Consider the following 22,927-nt stretch of genomic DNA (forward strand, 5'->3'; position numbering starts at 1 on the left):
AAAGAAAAGTGATTATCTTTTTTTTTATTTTCTTCCTTTTAGAAACACATAGATGCCCCCATATAATTAGCCTAATGCTTTCATTTAGTCCCTTATTTAACAAATCTTTATTGTATACCCTACTATGGGCTAAGTACTGTTCTAGGTGCTGCAAATACCTAGCAGTAAAAAAGACAGCCCAAGATCCTGGCTCATAACAGGTAGAGAGAGAAAGACAATAAAGAAATAAATAAAACTCCAAAATTATCCATGGTAAATGCGATGCAGAGAATTAAAATAGGGAATGCGTTAAAATAGTGACTGGGTTGTCAGGGAAAATCTCTCTGAAGAAATGACATCTAAGATGAGATCTGCATGACATTCATAAAGTAACAGTGATCAGATTTATCAACATAAATATTAGCATAAAATGTGTGCAATGTTAATATAAATATAGTGCTCATAATTCACAAAAAAGCCTAAAAGTATTCCATAGTGCTGACACAGACTATCTTCAGGTGGTAGGGAGAGAGGTGAGTCTTTGTTTTTTCTTTCTATGAACTTTCCAAAAGATGGTAAAATATAAAAACATATTTAGTCTTTGTCCCCTGTTCCTGACAGTTCCTAAAACCCTTGGAACTTCCTGAGGGATAGGAGTGTCTTTTTTTTTTTTTAAGATTTTATTTATTTATTTGACAGAGAGATACAGCGAGAGAGGGAACACAAGCAGGGGGAGTGGGAGAGGAAGAGGCAGGCCTCCTGCTGAGCAGGGAGCCCAATGCGGGGCTCAATCCCAGGACCCTGGGATCATGAACTGAGCCGAAGGCAGATGCTTAATGACTGAGCCACTCAGGCGCCCCAGGAGTGTCTTTTGTTATTCATAACTAGCTCTATTCAATCGCACCTGAGTTTATGCTAATGAACTTAGCGTGGGGCCCCTAGATAACCTCAGGATGGGATGGTCACCAGGAAGACCAAGTGATTAAGGGTTAAGGATTTCAGCCCCAACCACCAACCTCTGGTAAGGGGAATGGGGACTGGAGATTGAGCTCTATGAAAACTCTTGAACAATGAGATTCAGAGAGTTTCTGGACTGGTGAACACATCAAGATTATGGGAGGGTGGTGTGCCCAGAGAGGGCATGGAGCTTCCACGGAGTTGTATCCTTTATATTAAACTAGTAATAGTAAGTAAAATGCTTTCTTAGATTCTGTGAGTCATTCTAGCAACTTATCAAACCTGAGGGGGGTGGTCGTGGAAAACCCTGCATATGTAGCCAAGCAGGACCGAAGTGCTGGTAATGTGGAGACCTGGTAGCTTCAACTGGTGTCTAAAATGAGGACAGTCTGGGGTGCCTGGGTGGCTTGGTTGAGCATCTGCCTTTGGCTCAGGTCATGGTCCCGGGGTCTGGGGATCGAGCCTGCGTCGGGCTCCCTGCTCAGTGGGGAGACTGCTTGACCCTCTCCCTCTACCCTCCCCTCCCCGCTTGTGCTTTCTCTTTCTCTCTCTCAAATAAATAAAATTTAAAAAATAAAATAAAGTGAGGGCAGTCTTGTGGGACTGAGCCCTTAACCTGTGGGTTCTGTGCTAACTCCAGGAGTTAGTATGAGAATTGAATTGAATTTTTGTTTGCCCAGTTGGAGAAATTGTTGTTGGTGTTAGAAAATAAATCCCAGAATTGGTGTCAGGAGTGGGATTTGCTAGAACAATCTGGGCTCATGGAAACATGTGGTTTGGGAAGAGAAAAGAAGAAAGAGCAAGGAATTGATTCCTCTGATTCCTGGCCACATGGTCACCCATGTTATGGAAAAGCAGCTGTGTTGATCAGTGACTAGAGGTAAAATTACCAAGGGTTTTCAGAGATGGATCCACCTCCTATGGAGCGGGTTCACTGGATGCATAAGGAAATGCCAACTAACAGGAAAAAAGTGAAATTGGTTACTGTTATCTGAATTAACTAACATGAAATGAAAAGAGAGTGTTAGCTCAAACCTTGATGTTGGACCAAGCTCAGACTTTGGTCACTTTAAACTTCAGATATTAAGCTCAAAGCTGCCCCAAAAGGTAAAATTTTGAGGGAATGATAGAGAGTACCTCTAAGACCTCTGGTCACCAAAAAGATAGTTCACATAGTTGAAGGGCAAAACCAAGAAACTACTGAAACCAGGGGATATAGTGTGAAGGGGCTGTCTCATTTTGTGAATCAGTATCATCAGCTTCCTGAAGAACCATTACTAAAATGGACAGTAAGAGTGACTAATTTAGGGCAAGTGTATCTGGTTTTGAATTCTATAGAGAAGAAGAGTATGTTTGGGTTGATACCCAACCCACAGCACGCTATGGAACAATCAGATGGCTATCTGTGATCCAGACACACAGTAGCCTGGTGGACTAGATAAAAGCCACTGTTAGAATCTATTTACTCTGAGAAGAGGACTATCCGACTCCCTCTATAAACGCCAATGGAACATCCAGATGAAACACCTGATATACTTTGTATGTAAGCCATATGGGACTGGCTTTATGATAACAGAGATAGTCATTCATTAAATATGCCTGTTACCCAGGTCATGATAAATGCTGTGGTTTAAGGGGGTGTTCTAAGAATATGCATATTGGATATGGTATGGTGAAGTTATTAAAGCCACAGGAGGAGATGAGAACAAAGATTGGAAGGAAGAAGTTTATTTCGTATTCACAGGACCCATAGAGGGGTATTGCCACATGCCACAGAGGGCCACAGGGGAAAGCACCAGTGTAGGTCAGGAGGCAGAAAAAAGCAGTGAAGGAAATCCTTGGCCAGAGTTTTTACTGGAGTTTCTGAGAAAAGGCAAAGCAGTCAGAGTAAACAGTTTAGGACTGGCTGCTTTGAATAATCCTGGCAGACTTTGGGACATAGAATGGTCTCTAGTTATCTGATATACTTGGCTGTGGGATGATTTTGGGCAGGGTTTTGAAATATTAGCTTGGTATATAAGAATTAGGTAAGGAGATAGTTGGGAGGTACAGGCTCTGGACTGGCTGGTTTGTATATGAAAAGCATGATCCTGGCTAACCCCTCTGCTATCTATAAGAATTGGCTATCCCAGGGAAAAGCAGTCTTTTCCCAGGTCTGTAAGGGCCCCAAATATCAAAGCGTCCAAAATACAGAAAATAAACAATACAGTTAATAAAATTGGTCCTGTGATGAATGAATGCCAAAGAGACAAATAGAGAATCTAAGAAAACACAAAACGGGGGGCCCCTTTTGCATGGGCACCCCATGTAACCTTCCTGCTCCAAAATCAAGCAACAGTAGAAGAAACCAGAGTGAATCTGCTGTCTTAGCTCCCCCTCCTGGGTTTTACAGATGCTAATAAAAACATTAGGTTAATTAACGAGAAAATGAGGAGAGGCAGAAGGGAGAATCAAGGGACTTGTCCCAGCAAGGTGGAAACTTGTAAATGGTTACTAAGAAATAAGAAGAATAAAGGAAACTTTGGTAAGGCCAAAACAGAGAAGAAAAAAGAAAGAGAGTCAAAGGACTCATCTCAGCAGTGTGAAAATCTTTGGATTTTTATTAAGAAACGGGATAAAGGAAACAGACATTGATGGGTTTGAAACAAAGGTCTTAAGACAGAACTATGCAAAATTGGGAGGACCAAAGGGACTTCCTCCATTAAAGGGCCCCAAACAAGTCCACTCTATTTACTCCACTGTAGAGGAACTTACAAAGCCAAAAGACAAAGATTACAAACAGAAATCTGATCTGAAATCAACTAGGGCAATAGTCAGGCAGATTAATCTTTGTCATGACAAAAGGAACAGGGCTCAACCTCTCACTAGGGACCCAAAGCCTTCTGCACATGAAAGGGTAAAATGGTCAGGGGGTAGAGAAAAAAGTTTCTGGGACTCCCTGACCTGGGAGCCTCATTCACTGTGGTACCAAAACTTGTTAGTGAAGCCCTATAGGGGGTCTTCAATTTGACTGAGAGAAGATAGAAATGTTTAAGGGTTGATGGGATTAAGGTGGAGGTTTAGATGGAAATCGGAATGTTTAAATAGGCTCTATGTGAAGAAATTGTGTCTCCTTTAACTGAAAGTGTTATGAGAATGGATATTATGTCTTACTGGGGAACAACTCCTTTACCTCATTTTATAAAACCAAAACCTGTTGATAGGTCCCAGTTAGGAGTGGAAGGGTTGAAGGATTAAGGTAAAAGTCTGGGGGAAAGCTGGTATGTTTGAAGTGGCCGCATCTCTTTTACCTGAATGTCTTCTGGGCATGGACACTGTGTGTGACTGGGGAATTAACTCTTTCTATAAAACAGAAGGCATGTAAATCTGTTCTATTAATTGGACATGTTAAATGGGGATGGATGAGATTGCCCAAGTCCACAGTGTAGATAAGAAACGGCAGTGCCGGTGGGAACAGATTCTGTGTGGTAGCTGTATGTGGAGCATAGACTGGGATTTATGGCAAAAGTCTCCGACTGTTTCCCAGCAACTGCTGGGACTATGAAATGGAGAATTCCATTTGAGAGGCAATTAGTAGCCAGCTATTGGACATTAATTGAAACTGCCCCTATCACTGCAGTTCAAAAACAATCTTAACATCTGAAATACACATAATGTCTTAGGTGATGTCACAGAAATGCTCTAAGGCTTTTGGGAAGGCAATGCCCAGGAGAGTTCCATAATAAGACAGAAATGATTTATACAGGATTATGCTGCCTGAGGAATGCAAACAGGAGGTACTCACAAGCAGTGAGCCTCTTTTCCCTTAGGACTGACTTTGGGACTATATGAGGCTAGATCATTACTTGGATGGTGCATGATAAACAGCTCTTGACTGAACAACAAAGAGCTGCTTGGTTTATGGGTGGCAGTTCCGAGGTAAATGAACAATATTCTGTTTGGAAGACCACCACTCTGATTGAAGATGTAAAAACAAATCAACTCAGTGGATGAATTCCATGCTGTTTTCCTAGCAATGATGGAAGAATGGAACAATGACAAAAGCCTCTATCTACATTTTGGGTTTTACCTGAGTCGTGTGTGATGGCCAGTGGCCTGGCCATAGGGATAGGCAGAAGGAAAACTGGTCTTTTAAAGGGATGCCCATTGAAAGCATGACCATACAGAAATCACTATAGAAATTTGAGGGGTACATTAAAGTAGGACATGTCAATCAATGCCCATCAGAAGAATCCCCTTCCAGCTTTGGAAGGTCATTGGAACCAAGCTGATATCACAGTGTACTTATTTGAAGTGGCTACCTGGGTCCATGAAAGGAACAGACATTTGGGGACCACAGCAATACGGAGGGCTGAATCTGGACATATTCCTTTTGCGCTCTCTGGGGCTCAAAATTCCTTTTGCACTCTCTGAGGCCAACAAGAACTGTTCTATCTGCCAACAAGAGAGACAGAGGTTGCCTATGGCTATGGGGAAGATTCCTAGGAGGAAAGGCCCCCCCACATAGCTGGCAAGTAAATTATACTTAACCAATGCCAGTAGCTGGGGTGGGAGGGCTACAAACGGGTTTTGACAGAATAGACATTGACTCTGGACTATGCATTGCTTACCTGGTGGTAGATGCAAATGGTCGGAGTACTAAAAAAAAAAAAAAATGGATCGGAAGATATTGCACCAATTTGGATCACCAAATCACATTTCTTCCGGACAAGAAATACACTTTACAGCCTATAATGTCAAATGATGCACAGAGAGATATTGTCCTCAGAATAGTTTAATAGAGAATTGGAATAGGTAACTGAAACATTGGTTGCTTAAAACAGGGGAATTTGTAGGCATGAAGGGCTGGTGTACATGTCTTTAAGAAGGTGTGCTCACGTGGAAAGAGCCAAGATGTCCATCAACAGATGAATGGATAAAGAAGATGTGGTATATATATACAATGGAATATTATGCAGCCATCAAAAGGGATGCGATCTTGCCATTTGCAACGACGTGGATGGAACTGGAGGGTATTATGCTGAGCGAAATAAGTCAAACAGAGAAAGACATGTATCATATGACCTCACTGATATGAGGAATTCTTAATCTCAGGAAACAAACTGAGGGTTGCTGGAGTGGGGGGTGGGGTGGGAGGGATGGGGTGACTGGGTGATGGACACTGGGGAGGGTATGTGTTCTGGTAAGCGCTGTGAATTGTGCAAGACTGTTGAATCTCAGATCTGTACCTCTGAAACAAATAATGCAATATATGTTAAGAAAGAAAAAAAGAAGAAGAAGAATGTAGCAGGAGGGGAAGAATGAAGGCGGGGAAATCGGAGGGGGAGAAGAACCATAAGAGACGATGGACTCTGAAAAACAAACTGAGGGTTCTAGAGGGGAGGGGGTTGGGAGGATGGGTTAGCCTGGTGATGGGTATTGAGGAGGGCACGTTCTGCATGGAGCACTGGGTGTTATGCACAAACAATGAATCATGGAACACTATATCTAAAACTAATGATGTAATGTATGGGGATTAACATAACAATAAAAAAATTAAAAATGAAAAAAAAAAAAAAAAGAAGGTGTGCTCACACTCAACATCAGCAGGGCTAAGGGAGTGTCCCCATTGATAGATTCCTGTTTTTCTGGTGGATCTGGGGAAGAGGGTTGGGGGAGGACACTAGTGTGACTATGCAATTTTTTCCATGGGGGGAAAATATTGGTATGACTATAATTCTTCCCAAGGGGAGAGGACACTGGTTTGATGACCATACTTTTTTTTTCTTTCCTTCGACTTTTTTTTTTCTTTATCACCTCAGCTTTCTCTTTCCTACTTGATGCGGTAGTCATGGGACTAGGGCTGCAACAAGTGCCGGAAACAGAACGACTCCTAGGCCAGAAACCATAACTATAGTTTTAAACTATAGTTTAAAACACAAAATACAAAATATATTTGGTCTTTGTCCCAGGTTCCTGACACAAGAGTTCCCATTTATGTCAGAATTCCTAAAGGCCTGATAGGGCAGGTTGTGCCTTCACTCCATTTGCCCAAACTGAGATTAACAGTGAATGCAGCTCTACTGCTAGTGGTAAAAAGAGCCTTATGGTTCTGTACCTAAGTAACTCCACCCTATAGGGATAGGAGTGGATTGAGGGGGAGGCACTTGCTAGACTAGGACTGCTGCCTGCAATCTAGACCAGCACAGCTGTTAAACCTAATGTTCCTTCCAAAAGTGGAAAGGTTCAGGTAGAAATGAAGAGAAGAAGGAATAGTAGCTGAGGGTAAAGAAATGAATCAATGGGTTATATAATGAAGGAAATCCAGTATTATATTAAAATCTGAAGAGAGGCTCAGAGCAAGAGAATAATAAATATTGTCTCTCAGCTCAATTATACCAGATGCTGAAAAGGTGAAGCCATATATTGCTGAGACCACTCCTGTTTTTGGAAGCTGACAGAATCAAATGGAAGTCTGCAAATCTGAGTGGCCTCACCCTGGGAGACATTTTCATATGATATCATGATGGACTGGAATAATTATTAATGACTGAATGTGACTGTAGTAATGTGCCAATATCTTGACTTTATTTCTTTTTTAAAGATTTTATCTATCTATCTATCTATCTATCTATCTATCTATCTATCTATCTATCTATCTAAAGCCCACAAGCGGGGTGGGTGGCGAGGAAGAGGGAGAGAGAGAATCTCAAGCAGACTGCACTGAACACGGAGCCAGACACAGGGCTCGACAGGGGCTCAATCTCATGACCTTGAGATCATGACCCTGATATGATGACCTGAGCAGAAATCAAGAGTCAGACGCTTAACCGACTGAGCCACCCAGGCACCCTATTAGTATCTTGACTTTTATGATCCTTTTGCTATAAGAGATTTGTGGTCAAAGAGCAGTGGGTAGCTTATGGTAAAATACAAAAATATATTTGGTCTTTGTCCCAGGTTCCTGACACAAGAGTTCCCAAAGCCCTTGGGATTTCCTGAGTGATAGAAGTATCTTTTGTTATTTATAACAATCTCCTTTCAATCACACCTGAGTTTATGCTAATGAGGTGACTTAGGGTAAGACCCCTAGGTAACCTCAGGATGGGATGGTCACCAGAAAGACAAAATGATGGGGGGGTGAGGTGTGCAACTGAAGACTGAGCTCTATAAAAATTCTTCAACAATGAGTTTCAGAGAGTTTCTGGGTTGGTGAACACATCAAGATGATGGGAGGATGGTGTGCCCGAGAGGGCATGGAAGCTCCAGCCCCTCCCACTCCATACCTTGCCCTATGCATCTCTTCCATTTGACTGTTCTTGAGTTGTATCCTTTATAATAAACTAGTAATAGTAAGTGAAGTTCTTTCCTAGATTCTGTGAGTCATTCTAGCACCTTATTAAAACTGAGGGGAGTGGTTGTGAAAAACCCTGCATTGTAGCCAAGCTGGACAGAAGTGCAGGTAATGTGGAGACCTGGTAGTTTCAACTGGTGTCTAAAGTGAGGGCAGCCTCATGGGACTGAGTCCTTAACCTGTGGGTTCTGTGCTAACTCCAGGAGTTAGTATGAGAATTGAATTGAATTGTTGGATGCAAGAACTGGAGAATTGGTTATTGGTGTTGGGAAATACCCCAAACTTTCCATAATGAACACTTATTATTTTTATAATGGAAAAGAGTCAAATAAACATTTTAAAAATGAAGTTGGTATAACTTGAACACTGAATAAGCACCTTAAATTCTCAAAGTTTGCAGATATCCTTCAGCAAATTATTAATGTTTTTTTAAAAGATTTTATTTATTTGAGAGAGAGAGAGAGAGTGGGTGAGAGAGCACAAGCAGGGGGAGCGGGAGAGGGAGAAACAGACTCCCCGCTGAGTAGGGAGCCCGATGCGGGGCTCCATCCCAGGACTCTGCAATCATGACCTGAGCTGAAGGCAGATGCTTAACTGACTGAGCCACCCAGGAGCCCCTAAATATTAATGTTTGTAAAATGAAGAAAACTTAATTACTCCCAACTCAACCCACAACTCCAAGTTTTCCTTGGAGAGATCCTGATTTCTTCTCCATATTAAGCTTCAACCATATCTATAACGATTTTTAGTCTATACACAATGACTCACCTCCTAGATCTTCATCTTCATTGGTTGGGCCTTCTGCACTGTCCACATTTTCTGTTTCATGTGGTTTGGTTAAATCGTAGTCATTCAAAATCACTGGACCTTCTGGGAGATAAAAAGAATTTTAACTATGCAGGCCGACTTTAAAGGATTTTTATAATATAAAAATTTTTACATATAAAAATGTAATATTTTTATTAAGTAGACTCCCATTTCAGCATAATCTCTTAATGACAGACAGTATTCCTTTCATATATACCCCAAATGGAATATATGTGAAGACTCTTGAGGTTCAGAAATATGCCCAGGGTGCACCTGAGTTAAAATGCATTCACATTCTTTCCTGACAGAAATTCTCTCTCCTTTGGTATGTCTCACAATATTCAGTAGGATGTTATTGCTATTTATGAACAAGAAGCATTATGTAGTGATGAGAAATACTGAGCTCAACAACACTGGCATAACCCAATTTGGGAAACATGTTTTCCTGAGAGAAAACCCATAAGCAACTGTATATCAAATCTTATTTTCCTTTTCTGTTCACATTATAAACGTGATTCTGTGGAAGACATATTGGCCCTTGAGTTCCTTTATTTCTTTGAACAACTAAATGCTGACAAGGCTACAGATATGAGTAAGTCATAATTCCTGTCTTTAAGGAGCTTATAATCTGTAGATGTAGATAAGACAAGATCATAACTATAATGTAGACTCAGACAAGAGAGTAAGGGAAATACAAAGTATTACAGGAGTTCATAAGTGAAAGGGAGCAGACATAATAAAAGCATGCTTAAACAAACAGCAAAGTTGTTAAATATCAAGTTTAACAGAAATATACTTTTGTATATTATATAAATACTGATAATATTAGACATTAAAAGAAAAGGAATAATGTAGCTGGCATTATTTCATGTTCAAGCATGGTAGCTTAAAAAGATGTTAACAAAAGAAATAAACTAAAAACATACTCACTTTCTATCAAACTCCTAATGTCCTTCCTAATATTCAATAAAACATTTACTGAGTAGCTACTACATACAACAAATAGTCAAAGATACTGAATCCTGTGGCATTTAAGCTAGGTGAAGTAGGAGAAGTGACTAGAAACTGCAGTGACATTCCTTTCAGCTGCACCCATGACTGAACACATGGAGCAGGACTTTTGCTGGAATGCAGTAGTAAAATGGAAACATATTTCATAAAATCCATGATGAAGAGGTGCTAAAAATATGGTTATCATGGACTCATGTTTTGATTTATAAACACGTTAAGTTTCTCATTTCTGCATATTGTAACATATACTCTATGAACTAGACACTGTTCTAAATAGTAGCTCACTTTTCTCAAGCTCAAAATGACTAAGATAAAGTGCACACCTGAACAACCAACATGAGGTACAGATTCAATTAAAATATTAGCTTATAATTGACAATAACAAAAAGGTATTTAAGTGATAAATTTTGTAATATAGCATAAATTTTTTTTTTTTTTTTTTTAAAGATTTTATTTCTTTATTTGACAGAGAGAGAGAGCGAGAGAGGGAACACAAGCAGGGGGAGTGGGAGAGGGAGAAGCAGGCTTCTCGCGGAGCAGGGAGCCCGATGCGGGGCTCGATCCCAGGATCCTGGGATCATGACCTGAGCCGAAGGCAGACGCTTAACGACTGAGCCACCCAGGCGCCCCAATATAGCATAAATTTTGATCCAAAGTGAGTTAATCAATCCAGAAAACACAGGAGTTATTTTTAAGAAATAGATTTTAAATGTTCATAGTTTATTGTAGAGCAGGAGTCAGCAGACAATGGCTTGATAGCCAAATCTAGCCATGGCTTATTTTTGTATGGGCCCAGGAAGTAGGAATGGTTTTTACATTTTTAAAAGGTTGTTTAAAAAGGAATAGCAACAGAGACCATATATGGCCCACAAAGTCTAAAAATTTACTACCTTGCCCTTTACACAAAAAAGTTTGCTGACCACTATCTATAGTGAAAAGCACAAGTTGATAAAACATAAGCTACTATACCGTTCAACAAAAACTGTATTTAAAACAGTCAGTTAAAAAAAAAAAATTTAAGGAAAAAAACAGCGATCAACATTAGGTGGGGTGTGATTTGGCCTGATGATGCCAAAGAATTTATGTAATCTAAATGGATGAGTTATTTTTGTATCAGAAAGAGACAACCACATTTTTTCCAATACATTTCTATAGCATTTTTACTGTGATCAGAATATTCTTCTTCCTTTGGTAATTTCAGTAAAGGTATATTTCTAGAAAGACCTGATGTTACCTGTGGGCACAGACTGTTCCTGAGTGCTTTTCAGTTCCACATTTGGTTTTATATCTGAAAAGAAAAGGATTATAAATATTAGCTACTTAGAGTAAATTTTTTTCAGATTTGGAGCATTCTAAATTTAATAAGGATACCATTTTGGAAGCTTTAGCAGATTTCCTCTTCAGAGCAGGACTGTTCTTTCCTCCCTCTATCCTCCCTAAAAAGTACCTCAAGGGGAATAAAAGGAATTATCTACACAGTAATTGTATTTTAAAGAGATTAAGAGGAAAAAATTAGTACTTTGTGCTTAACATTTCTAGTACTTTTCATTTTTTCCTGATGACTTGAGTTCCCATCTGGTATCATGTTTCTTCAGTCAAAAGAGCTTTTTTAGCATTTCTAGTAGTGGAATTATGTGAGTGACAATTTTTCTTAGTTTTCATTTATTTGTAATTTTTTTTTTTTTGCCTTCAATTTTAAAGATATTTATTTATTTCAGACACAGAGAGAGAGACAGCAAGTGAGCAAGTGGAGGGAGGGACAAGCAGACTCCACACTGAGTGTGGAGCCCGATGTGGGGCTTGATCTCAGGCCCATGAGATCATGACCTGAGCCAATATGAAGAGTTGGATGCTCAACTGACTGAGCCACCCAGGCATCCCTCCTGCTTTTTTTTTTTTTTTTTTAAGATTTTTATTTAATTTTGCCTTCAATTTTAAAATATATTTTTACTTGATACAGAATTCTGGGTTGACAGTTTTCTTCCAGCACTTTATGGCATTCTACTACCTCCTAGGCTCTACTGTTTCTTTTTTTTTTTTTTTTAAACATTTTATTTATTTTTGACAGAGAGAGAGAGCACAAGCATGGGAAGCAGCAGGCACGGGGAGAGGAAGAAGCAAGCTCCCCGCTGAGCAGGGAGCCTGATGTGGTGCTCGATCCCAGGACCCTGGGATCACGACCTGAGCCGAAGGCCGATGCTTAACCGTCTGAGCCACCCAGGCGCCCCGGCTCTACTGTTTCTGATGAAAAGTCAGTGGTATTTGTATTATTGTTTTCCTATATATAATGTATTCTTTTTCTTTTTCTTTTTTTTTTTTTTAAATTTTATTTATTTATTTGAGAGAGAGAGAATGAGAGAGAGCACATGAGAGGGGGGAGGGTGAGAGGGAGAAGCAGACTCCCTGCCAAGCAGGGAGCCCGATGTGGGACTCGATCCAGGGACTCCAGGATCATGACCTGAGCCGAAGGCAGTCGCTTAACCAACTGAGCCACCCAGGCGCCCTAATGTATTCTTTTTCTCTGAATGCTTTCAAGATTTTCTCTTTACCTTTGGTTTTCAGCAGCTTGACTATGATACACCTAGGTGTGATTTTATTTGAATTTACCTCACTTGGAATCACTGAACTTTTGTAAAATTATGTTTTTCACTAAACTTGAGAAATTTTCAGCCATTATTTCTTCAAATACTTTTTCTCCTCCATCCTCTTGCTCCTTCCCTTCTAGGACTTCAACTGCATGTATGTTAGACATTGTAATATTTTCCCACAACTCCCTAAGGCTCTGTTCTCCCCCCACCCCAATGGTTTTTTTTCCTCTGTGTTGTTCGGATTGAATACTTTCATTGATATACCTTCAAGTGCATTTACTCTTTCTTCTGTCATCTTAATTTGTTGTTAAGTTTGTCTAGTGAGTTTTCTATTTCAGATATTACAATTTTTAGTTCTAGAATTTCCATTTTGTTTTTGTCATAGTTTCCTTGCCAAGATTTCCTATTTGTTAATTCATTACAAGTATACTTTCCTTTACATCTTTGAGTATAATTAACATAACTGTTTAAGATCTTTTATTCCAGTTCCAATATCTATGTCATCTTAGGGTCAGTTAACCATTGACTTCCTTTTATCTTGAGTATGGGTCACATTTTCCTGCTTCTTCATATGACTTAATGATTTTGGATTATACCCTGGACATTATAAATGATATGTTACAGAATTTCTGGATTTTGTTATGTTCCTCTGAAGAGCATAGGAGTTTTTCTTTGTTTATTTTACATTTCAAAGCATGCAGTTAACTTGCCTAGACTCAAACTCGAATTCTGTCTCACTGTAGTGAGCAGCAACTAGAGTAACCAAATGTCCCAGCATGCCTGGGATTGAGGATTTTTCCAGATCAGAGAACTTTCATAGTCCCCGGGAAACTGGGACAAGCTGATCTCTTGCAGAGGCATAAATCTCTGTTCAATATTTTAGCCTCAGATGGGCTGCTCAGGGTGTAACCCCATATATATGTGTTTCAAGGATCAGCTAGAGATCTGGAGCAGCCAGAGAATTTATAGATAAAAAAGCCCTCTCTGCCTTTTTTCATGCCAAGATTTCCCTCCTTACTTCCCAGCCTGCTGCAGTTGCTATGGCTTTTTAAGCTAGTGTAGGCTAAAATTGGTGCCTACCCTTGGGTCAAAACAAACATAAAAACAGGTTGGTTCTGACATTTTCCAATGCCTTCATGTAATAGATTTTTTCATATTTTATCCAGATTCTATCATTGTTATCTTTTGGAAGGCTGGTTCAATAGGAGGTACTCCTCCCTTGCTAGAAAATCTTCTTTGTTCTTTCTTTTAATGATGATCATATACCCAAAGCTGTTCAGGACAGTACTAATTTCAAATATTCAATACTATTATCTGGCCATATTTTATTTTATTTTTTTAAAAGATTTTATTTATTTATTTGACAGAGAGAGACACAGTGAGAGAGGGAACACAAGCAGGGGGAGTGGGAGAGGGAGAAGCAGGTCCTCCACCGAGCAGGAAGCCTGATGCGGGGCCCAATCCCAGGACCCCAGGGCAATGACCTAGCCGAAGGCAGACGCCCAATGACTGAGCCACCCAAGGTGCCCCTATCTGGTCATATTTCAATTTTTGTTTTGAAAAATATAGTCACTGTACTTATATTCTATTTTAATTTTAAAATTTTAACATATTATCCATTAGATGACAGCAGCAAAGCATATAGGCAGGGAAAATACACATATTTTTAAAATAAACAAAGGAGCAGCCTGGTATGGGTTGTCAAAACCTAAGATGGGGGAGAGCAATATCTATGCAAGGAAGGAAGGGAGCCCAAGGAAGCCTGCTGGAGACCAACTAGCCTGAAGAGTATGACATATGGGGTGGGCAGTCTGAATGAGGTTAAGTAGGGATTCTATATGGAAGGCAGACAAATGGGAAATCAGAGCCTGAGTAGGCTAGAGAGCATTCAGGCAGGAGAATTGCCTGACTTGGAAGGCTGGAGTCCAAGAGAAATAAAGAGGGTATCCAAGATAAGGGACAGCTTAGCATGAGACAGAGCCTCAGCATGGTGAATAGGACATCTATGCATAGAGGTGGTCTGGTGTGGGTTTTCGGAGTCTAAGTGGGGTAAGCAAGGCACCCACATGGGGACAGTGGGGAGAGCTTCCATACACAGGGGTGCTCCAGTGTAAAGTATCAGAACTTGAGTGAAGAGGGCATCTACATATCAGGGACAGCCTTGCATGGAGGTGTCAGCGCCTGAGCAGTTGAAAAGAGTGTCCACATAGCACAGTAGCTATTGTACAGGATGTCAGAACCCAAATGAGGCAAGAAAAATATCTGTGCTGAGGAAGGGATGATAGTGGCAATGGATGATTGATTATATAAAGAGGCTTGATCAAATAAGTAAATATAACAAGGATAAGAGCCAGATTTTTCTCTGTCAGAGAAGGGAGTTACAAATACAAAAAAACAAAACAAAAGAAAACTAAAACAAAAACAAAAACCCTGTGGTAGTATATTGGAAATGAAGGTATGGCATGAACCCGTGACTTCTACTCTATATAACAGATATGAAATACAGATGTAAATGTGTGTATATGTGTATGTATGGATATACATACATACAGTCCCTAGCCCTGTCCACTAAGAGCACCCGGGAGCAGTGACACTACAACTTCTGACATCCAGATAGTAACTTCTAAATATCATTCTCCACTTAAGGGAACCAGGCTCTTTGGAGAAATGGCTGATTCCAGGGTTGGGGCAGGGAAAAGTATAAGATGGGTCTGGAACATTTTGTTGCGTCACAAAGCAAGGAGGTGCTAACAAAATGAAGAGGATATGTTAAAGGATATAGAAATCATCTTGAAGGGGTTTACACTGGCCAAATCTGAGACAGGGAAATTCATGAGTCCATATTGACATTAATAAGTAAGTAAACTGAAAGTCAGATGATGAATGGAACAGTTATATAGTTTCAAAGTGCTTCTCCCAAATTATTTATTATTACAAAGATGAAAAGAGCAACTACATAGTGAAGAACTTGGTAGACACCACTGTAACTAAACATAGTGATCATCATCAGTAATGGGACAAATGAAAATTATGTGCCATCTGATAATTGTGATATTGCTGCCAAATACACATAACATGAATCTAACCATGAGAAAATGAACTCTAATTGAGGGATACTTGACACAATAACTGGCTTTGTAATCTCCCAAATTGTCAAGGTTATGAAAGACTGAGGAACTAAGAAATTGTTCCAGACTGAAGGAGAGTGAAGAGACTTGACAACTAAATACAATGTGTGATTCTGAGCTGACTCCTCCTGCAGTAAATAACACTGTAGAAACAACTGGGGAAATATGAATGGGGTCTGCGGATTAAATGGTAGTAATGTATCAGTGTTTATTTGCTGATTTGGATGTTGTTTTACATTACGTAGGCGAAGTACACTTTAGTACATTAAAGTTTTCAAGGGTGATAGGGCATCATGTCAGCAACTTAGTCTCAAATTTCTGAAAAAATAGTTTTTGTACTGTATTACAACTTTTCTGTAAGTTTGATAGTGTTTTAAAAAAGTTAAAAAAAAAAACTAAATGTGAAACTTTTAACTGCACACTAAAGGGATTCTTAACAGGAAAAAAAAGAAAGAAAACTAGCTCAAAGGTTTCACATAAACAACCTTCATGTGAAAATATCTTTTAGTTACTACAGAGCAAGATGGCTTTTGATTTGGTGACCTAAAGGAAAAAAGGTCCCAGCCCCCTGAACCTTTTAAATTCTCTGACAATGACATTTAAATAGCTCTCAATATTTTTTCAAGCAGCCTTTGTGTGCTGTAAATAACACCAGAAACAACTTAGTACAGTTTCTAAGGGAAAAAGGAGATTCTGACTACCTTAGTATTCAGAACTTACAGGAGACATTAAAACCATCTATAATCAGGCTACATGGATGTTATCCTTAGGTACTAAAAAAATATTTAATAAAACACAAGGACAAAAGAGATTGAAGTACATTTTTTCCACCTAAACTTAAAGGTCCTCATAAACCATGAAACTCGGTAGTGGATAGTGAAGGAATTTCCAACTGAAGACGAGAAACCTGTTAAATATTTCTAAGTACATGAGGCACCTGGGTGGTTCAGTTGGTTAAGCAACTGCCTTCGGCTCAGGTCATGATCCTGGAGTTCCAGGATTGAGTCCCACATCGGGCTCCCTGCCCAGCAGGGAGTCTGCTTCTGCCTCTGACCCTCTCTCCTCTCATGTTCTCTCTCTCATTCTCTCTCTCTCAGATAAATAAATAAAATCTTTAAAAAAAAATATTTCTAAGTACAGCAAAAACTTTTCAGTTTTTAATGGATCATTTTGTAATTTCTTTAACTTCCCCTCAGAGGAGGGCACGTTCTGCATGGAGCGTGTTATGCACTGGGTACTGGGTACCATGTTACTGGGTGTTATGCACAAACAATGAATCATGGAACACTATATCTAAAACTAATGATGTAATGTATGGGGATTAACATAACAATAAAAAAATTATTAAAAAAAAACCCTCAGAAACGTTCCATTTGATGGGGTCTACTGGGTCTTTTTAATATGTTGGCCATCAACATAGCTTTAAAATATTTTCCAAAAGAATGTTCTAAAAAGTTAAGAATGAAGGGTCCCTATATTGCTTTTGGAATAAATATAGTTTCCTGTACTGATGTTTACACATAACTGGTGCTAATGATGGAAGAATTCCAAAGTGGATTAATTTTGTTTAAGTATAAATCTCCTCTATTTTCTACATCTCTTCTGTTACTTGAATAGGTAAATCATACTCTCGCCTCAAGATTTTGCATTTACCTTTCCTTCTGACCAGAATGCTCTTTCCCCAGATCACCATGGGGCCCTACTTCCTCTCTTCATTCAGGTGTGTGCTCAAAAGTCACCTTACCAAACAAGCTTTACCTAACTACTCTATATAAAACATCATCCTCTACTGGGGGGGGGGGGCAGGTGAAACAGGTGATGGGGATTAAAGAGTACTCTTATCATGATGAGCAATGAGTAATGTATAGAATTATTGAATCACTATATTGTACACCTGAAACTAATATAACACTGTATGTTAACTGTAGGGGAATTAAAATTAAAAACTTAACAAAAAATTTAAAAAATTAAATGTCATCCTCCATTGTCATGTTCTTTTCTCTTACCCTCCTGTATTTCTCTTCATAAAATCTCTTCATTGTCACTACTTGGCATATATACACATATATTTGGGAGGGGAAGGGCAGAAGGAGAGGGAGAGAGAGAATCCCAAGCAGGCTCCATGCCCAGCACAGAGTCCAAGGTGGACTGAAACCAGGAGTTGGACACTTAACTGACTGAGCCACCCAGGCACCCCTTGTCTGTATTTTTTATTGCTATTTTGCAGTATCTTCAGGTCCCAAAATAGTGCTTACTCACGATGGACACTCAATAAATATTTATTGAATGATCACATGAATTTTTACATCTCTATCATCGATCCTTATGGACACTCTAGATTAAGGTTCTGCAAACTACAACTTACCACCTGTTTCTGTATGGCATGTGCAATAAGAATGGATTTTTATGTTTTTTCCTCCTCTCCCTCTGCTGGTTTTTACATTTTTAAATGGATAAAAAAAATTAGAATACTGTTTCGTGCCACTTGAAAATTATGAAATTCAAATTTCAGTGTACAAAAATATAGTTTTGTTGGAACAGAGCCAAACTGCTTCATTTATGTGCTGTCTATAGCTGCTTCTGTACTCCAATGGCAGAGTCAAACAGTTATGTCAGAGACTGTATGACTCAAAAAGCCTAAAACAGTCACTATCTGGTCCTTTACAGAAGCCCTACTCTAGATCTGTTATTAATACTAATACTATATTGTCCAATACAGTAGCCACCCAGCCACGTGTGGTGATTTAACTTTAAATGTAAATTAATTAAAATAAAAAATTTAGTTTCTCAGTCACACCTGCCACATTTCAAGTACTTAACAGAACATGTGGCTACTGGTTACTATATTGGACAGCACAGATAAGAACATTTCGATCATCACAGAAAGTTCTACTGAATGGCACTGCTCTAGATTTTAGAATATCTTGCTATTGCTTGGGATACCACTGCAAAGCTATTTCTTTAAAACAAACATTAAAACTCTGGATCAGGAAAAAAGTAAATCAAACCACATATAAAAATTAAATATCAAGCAAAATTTAAAGATACTATACCAGGAAAAAACTATGACCATCTTTTACCAATATTTCCAAAATTCCTGTAATTGGAATTTCAGGAAAAAGTTGTGGTTTCCAGTAATGCAGTAATCAAAGATATAAAGCACTGAGACAGCACCTTTCATACTGTTTGAAACATTAATGTGATTTTTTGGAGGGTAAAAACAAAAAACAAAAACAAAACACCACCTGATGCCAAACCCCCAGATACAGTATTTTAAAAAATATACTTATATATATGTGTACAAATATATACTTAGCATCATATTACCATTAGGATTTTTTGCTATCATTAAATAAAACTATTTTTCTTATCTCATTTAAAAGCTAAAATTATAATCTAGCAGAAAACCCTAGCAAACACTCTTTTCCTATCATTTGCCCTCTTGCCCTTCCCACAACTAAATAACTACTCTCCTGATATGTTTTAATTAAATTATGTGTTTTCCACTGACATCTTATGTCTTAAATAACAAATCTTATAAAAGGTATAATTATTCTATTACTGAGATAGCTGACAAATGTATTGGACTGGAAAAATTAAAGGTTATTTCTTCTGTAGCTTTTCAAGGACTCTAGAATTTCAAAGCTTTATTAGCAATTCCAAATTATTTTCTACCAGTATTGAAAACCAGCCTTCATCATAGGTTTACTGAGAGATGACAATTTCAAATTTGTTTTTATTCCTTCAGATTCTCTTTTCATTGACAAAGATGCCTTTTAAAACAATTTCACTCATTAGAATTTTTTGTTAAGATACCGAGATTTTTCTCAGAGATTCCAGCATTTTATGCACTGCTAAATGAAAGGGGGTAGATTACAAATAAAATTTAAACTTGGAAATGGCAGCAGTCTGGTTAATTGAGAATTCATCAAAGTTCGCGGGTGAAGGTTTTTACCCTTAGCTCTAATATAAATTATCTATGAACAAAACAAAATATTTACATTAGCAACAAAATTTATAATCATATTTTTAACTCAAATGGTTGTAAACTTGCCTTTATTTTAATACTATAGTATCATTATCATTCAATTAAGAATACCAGCTAATAAAATTCTGTTCTTAGTTTCAGAAATCAGGTTTCTATTCACTGGTCTGTTTTCCCGGTAGAAAGTGCAGGTGCTAAAGAAGAGCTAAATGTTAAACCTTAGAAAAAATCCTGTGCTGAGTTTGCTAGCTGCCAACAACACTGGTGCCTGACAGCTGCCAGAAAGCTGTCTCTCAGTGTTGACACTCCTTTTTATCTTCATAACGGTAAATTGACTCCCCTATCCCCATGCCTCTTTTTTAAAAAATATTTTCTCTTATATAAAATGTTCACTTTTACTTTCTTACTAAAACCTCTGGAAATTGAGTCACTGACTACAAAAATGTGTTCATTTGCAACAATAACAGTCGGTACTGTAAATGTGGCAACGCAACGGGGGTATGAGATACTATTTCTGAAAGGTCTTTCACCAGTTCTCTTAATAGTACCACTTAAAATCATTCCTGGAATCTTACCACCACAAGAATAATATAATGTATAGTATAATAGTATAACGTATAATGAAAAATGACCTCTATAACCAATGAAATTAGAATATCAGAATTGGAGTGGCTATCTTAGCTATCTTACCTCTCCTTCCCCTGAATTTCCTCCAATATCCCCCTATTTGGGTTGCACAGCCTCTGCTCAGACACTTCCAGTAATACAGAATGTTATTCCTTTCCGTTTCAGAAAAACTCTAACGGTTAAAAAAGTTCCTCCTTAAATATAGCTGAACTCAAATTTCCTGAAATGTCCATTTCAGGTCCTAGTTTAGCTCTCTGGAAACATACAGGATAAGTTATCATTCAGTTGCTACCACTCAGTCCATAATAATGGCATGAGAGCTTTCTTATGAACTTGGTTTTGTTTGCTTGTGGCTCTCCAAAAATGTGACATCAAGCTCTTAGTCCAGTACTGCAAATGAGATTTCATATTATCTCATAGTATTTCTGCAAGATAAACAGGTGCAGGGGCATTTATTATTCTCCCGATTATACACACAAAATTCAAGACACAAAGAAAGACAAAAAATACAAAGTCACATAATTGTCTAAAGGTACAATGTCAGAGTCACATTAAGAAGAGAAGCAGGATTCATGTCTTGAATTGCACCTTTGTTTCAAAGAATTTAAACAATGTTTTAAAGTTGCTCTCCTATATAGATTATAAATTTTAGAAGTAGGTCAGTTATTTCAAACCCTTCAGTTGACTATGACTGAGGAGAAAGGAAGATATGACATGAGAGTAATTCCTCTAACCATGAAATACTTCCTTCCTTTCTACCTTGGGCTAAAGTAAAAGTCAAGAAATAGCAAGATTACTTCTTTAGGGACACCAGATCAAATACAGCCCACATCACCATTCCAGTCTTTCCTACCTTATTCTTTTTAAATAAAATACCCTATTTTCTCCTAGATTAAATGTCTAATGAGAAAATTATAGATTGTTGGGCACAGGTCTAAAATAACAAATGCAACATCTAGTGTTATTTTCTTTGAAAGGTCAATTACTCTAAAATTGTAGAAAAATAAATACATTTTTATTTTACCATGGATATCACATGCCACCAAACAAGCATGTAGAGAGAAAAGGAAGAATGGGCATTTCATGTCATTGCTACTTAAAAAAAATGTGCTAAAATGATTGAATCCAACATATTCCAAGTCAGACTTTCATTTTATAACTGCAAAATATCTAGTTTCTGTTATAAAATAACTGGGGTCTTGGCAGAGAGCCCGACGCGGGGCCTGATCCCAGGACCCTGGGATCATGACCCCAGCCGAAGGCAGACGCCCAACGACTGAGCCACCCAGGCACCCCAAAAAAGATCTGTTTCAATTTCGCTCCTGGAGTATTTTTTGTTTGTTTGTTTGTTTTTAAGGACTTTGGCTTTTCTTCTGAGGCTTTTTTTTTTTTTAAGATTTTATTTATTTGACATAGAGAGAGACAGATAGCGAGAGCAGGAACACAAGCAGGGGGAGTGGGAGAGGGAGAAGCAGGCTTCCCGCTGAGCAGGAAGCCTGATGTGGGACTCAATCCCAGAATCACCAGATCATGACCTGAGCCGAAGGCAGATGCTTAACAACTGAGCCACCCAGGCACACTTTTTTTTTTTTTTTTTTTTTTTAAATAAACTTAGACTACAGATAGTTTAAGTGTCATTCGTCTTTGGAAAACAAAACAAATGAAATCTCTTGATCCACATTTCTCTCCAGCAACAACCCCACTTATTTCTCTTCTTTCCTAGCTAAACTTTTGGGGAAAATGGTCTGTATCCACATTTTTACTTCCTCTATTCCCATCCCTCCTTTAACCACTTTAATTTGGTATCCATCCCCACCACTCCACAGAAACCACTTTTGTTAAGGTCACTAGCAACTTTTATGTTGCTAAAACCAACTTGCAATTTTTTCCCTCACTTTACTTGATTTTTCAGCAACATTCAACATAGCTGACCACCTACTCCTTCATGAAACACTCCCTTCTCTTGAATTCCATTATACCACACTCCGCTGGTTTTCCTCCTATCTTGCTGGCTGCTCTTTCTCTTTTGCTGGCTCTTCCTTCTCCACCTGACCCCACATAAATTAGATGTTTCTCAGGACTCAATCCTGAGCCCCCTTCTTACGATACATTCTCTCTTTAGCTGATCCCATCCATTCTCATGGCATTAAATATCATCTATGTGCTGAAGATGACCAAATTTCTATCTCTAACCAAACCCCGTATTTAAGAGGAGAGGTTCACCAACCATGTCCCTGACCATTAATCTCCATATTAGCACTCTTTTTATTTCCTTCATAACACTTATATAATTTTAATTATTTCATTTTTACTTATTTATTGTCTTTCTTATCCAACTATAAATTCAATGGCAGCAAAAGCACTGCCTATCTTGTTTGCCATTGTATTGCCAATATTTTGCATACATAATAGGCATTCAATAAATATTTTTTATATGAATAATGAATGAAGATTTCTGATTTTTGGATTAGGTTGTGTTATAAATGTATTACAAAGCAAGTTAAAAATGAAT

General features: G+C 38.5%; 1 protein-coding gene across 3 annotated transcripts in view; it reads right to left on the reverse strand.

Annotated features, from left to right (window-relative positions):
• Positions 1 to 22,927, reverse strand: part of IKZF3 (IKAROS family zinc finger 3) — an 86,539-nt gene that overhangs the window by 52,443 nt on the left and 11,169 nt on the right. Inside the window, exons 2-3 of one of the 3 annotated variants that reach the window (XM_036079963.2) lie at positions 11,322 to 11,375; positions 9,038 to 9,136 (exon numbers count right to left, since the gene is read on the reverse strand). In XM_036079963.2, the coding sequence (XP_035935856.2) occupies positions 9,038 to 9,136; positions 11,322 to 11,375 (153 nt within the window). Of the gene's footprint in view, positions 1 to 5,546; positions 5,575 to 9,037; positions 9,140 to 11,321; positions 11,376 to 22,927 lie in introns of those variants that run through there. The other 2 variants (XM_036079962.2, XM_078065680.1) reach the window with 2 other exon arrangements.

Source organism: Halichoerus grypus, chromosome 2 (genome assembly GCF_964656455.1).
Source record: "Halichoerus grypus chromosome 2, mHalGry1.hap1.1, whole genome shotgun sequence".
Classification (NCBI taxonomy): domain Eukaryota; kingdom Metazoa; phylum Chordata; class Mammalia; order Carnivora; family Phocidae; genus Halichoerus; species Halichoerus grypus.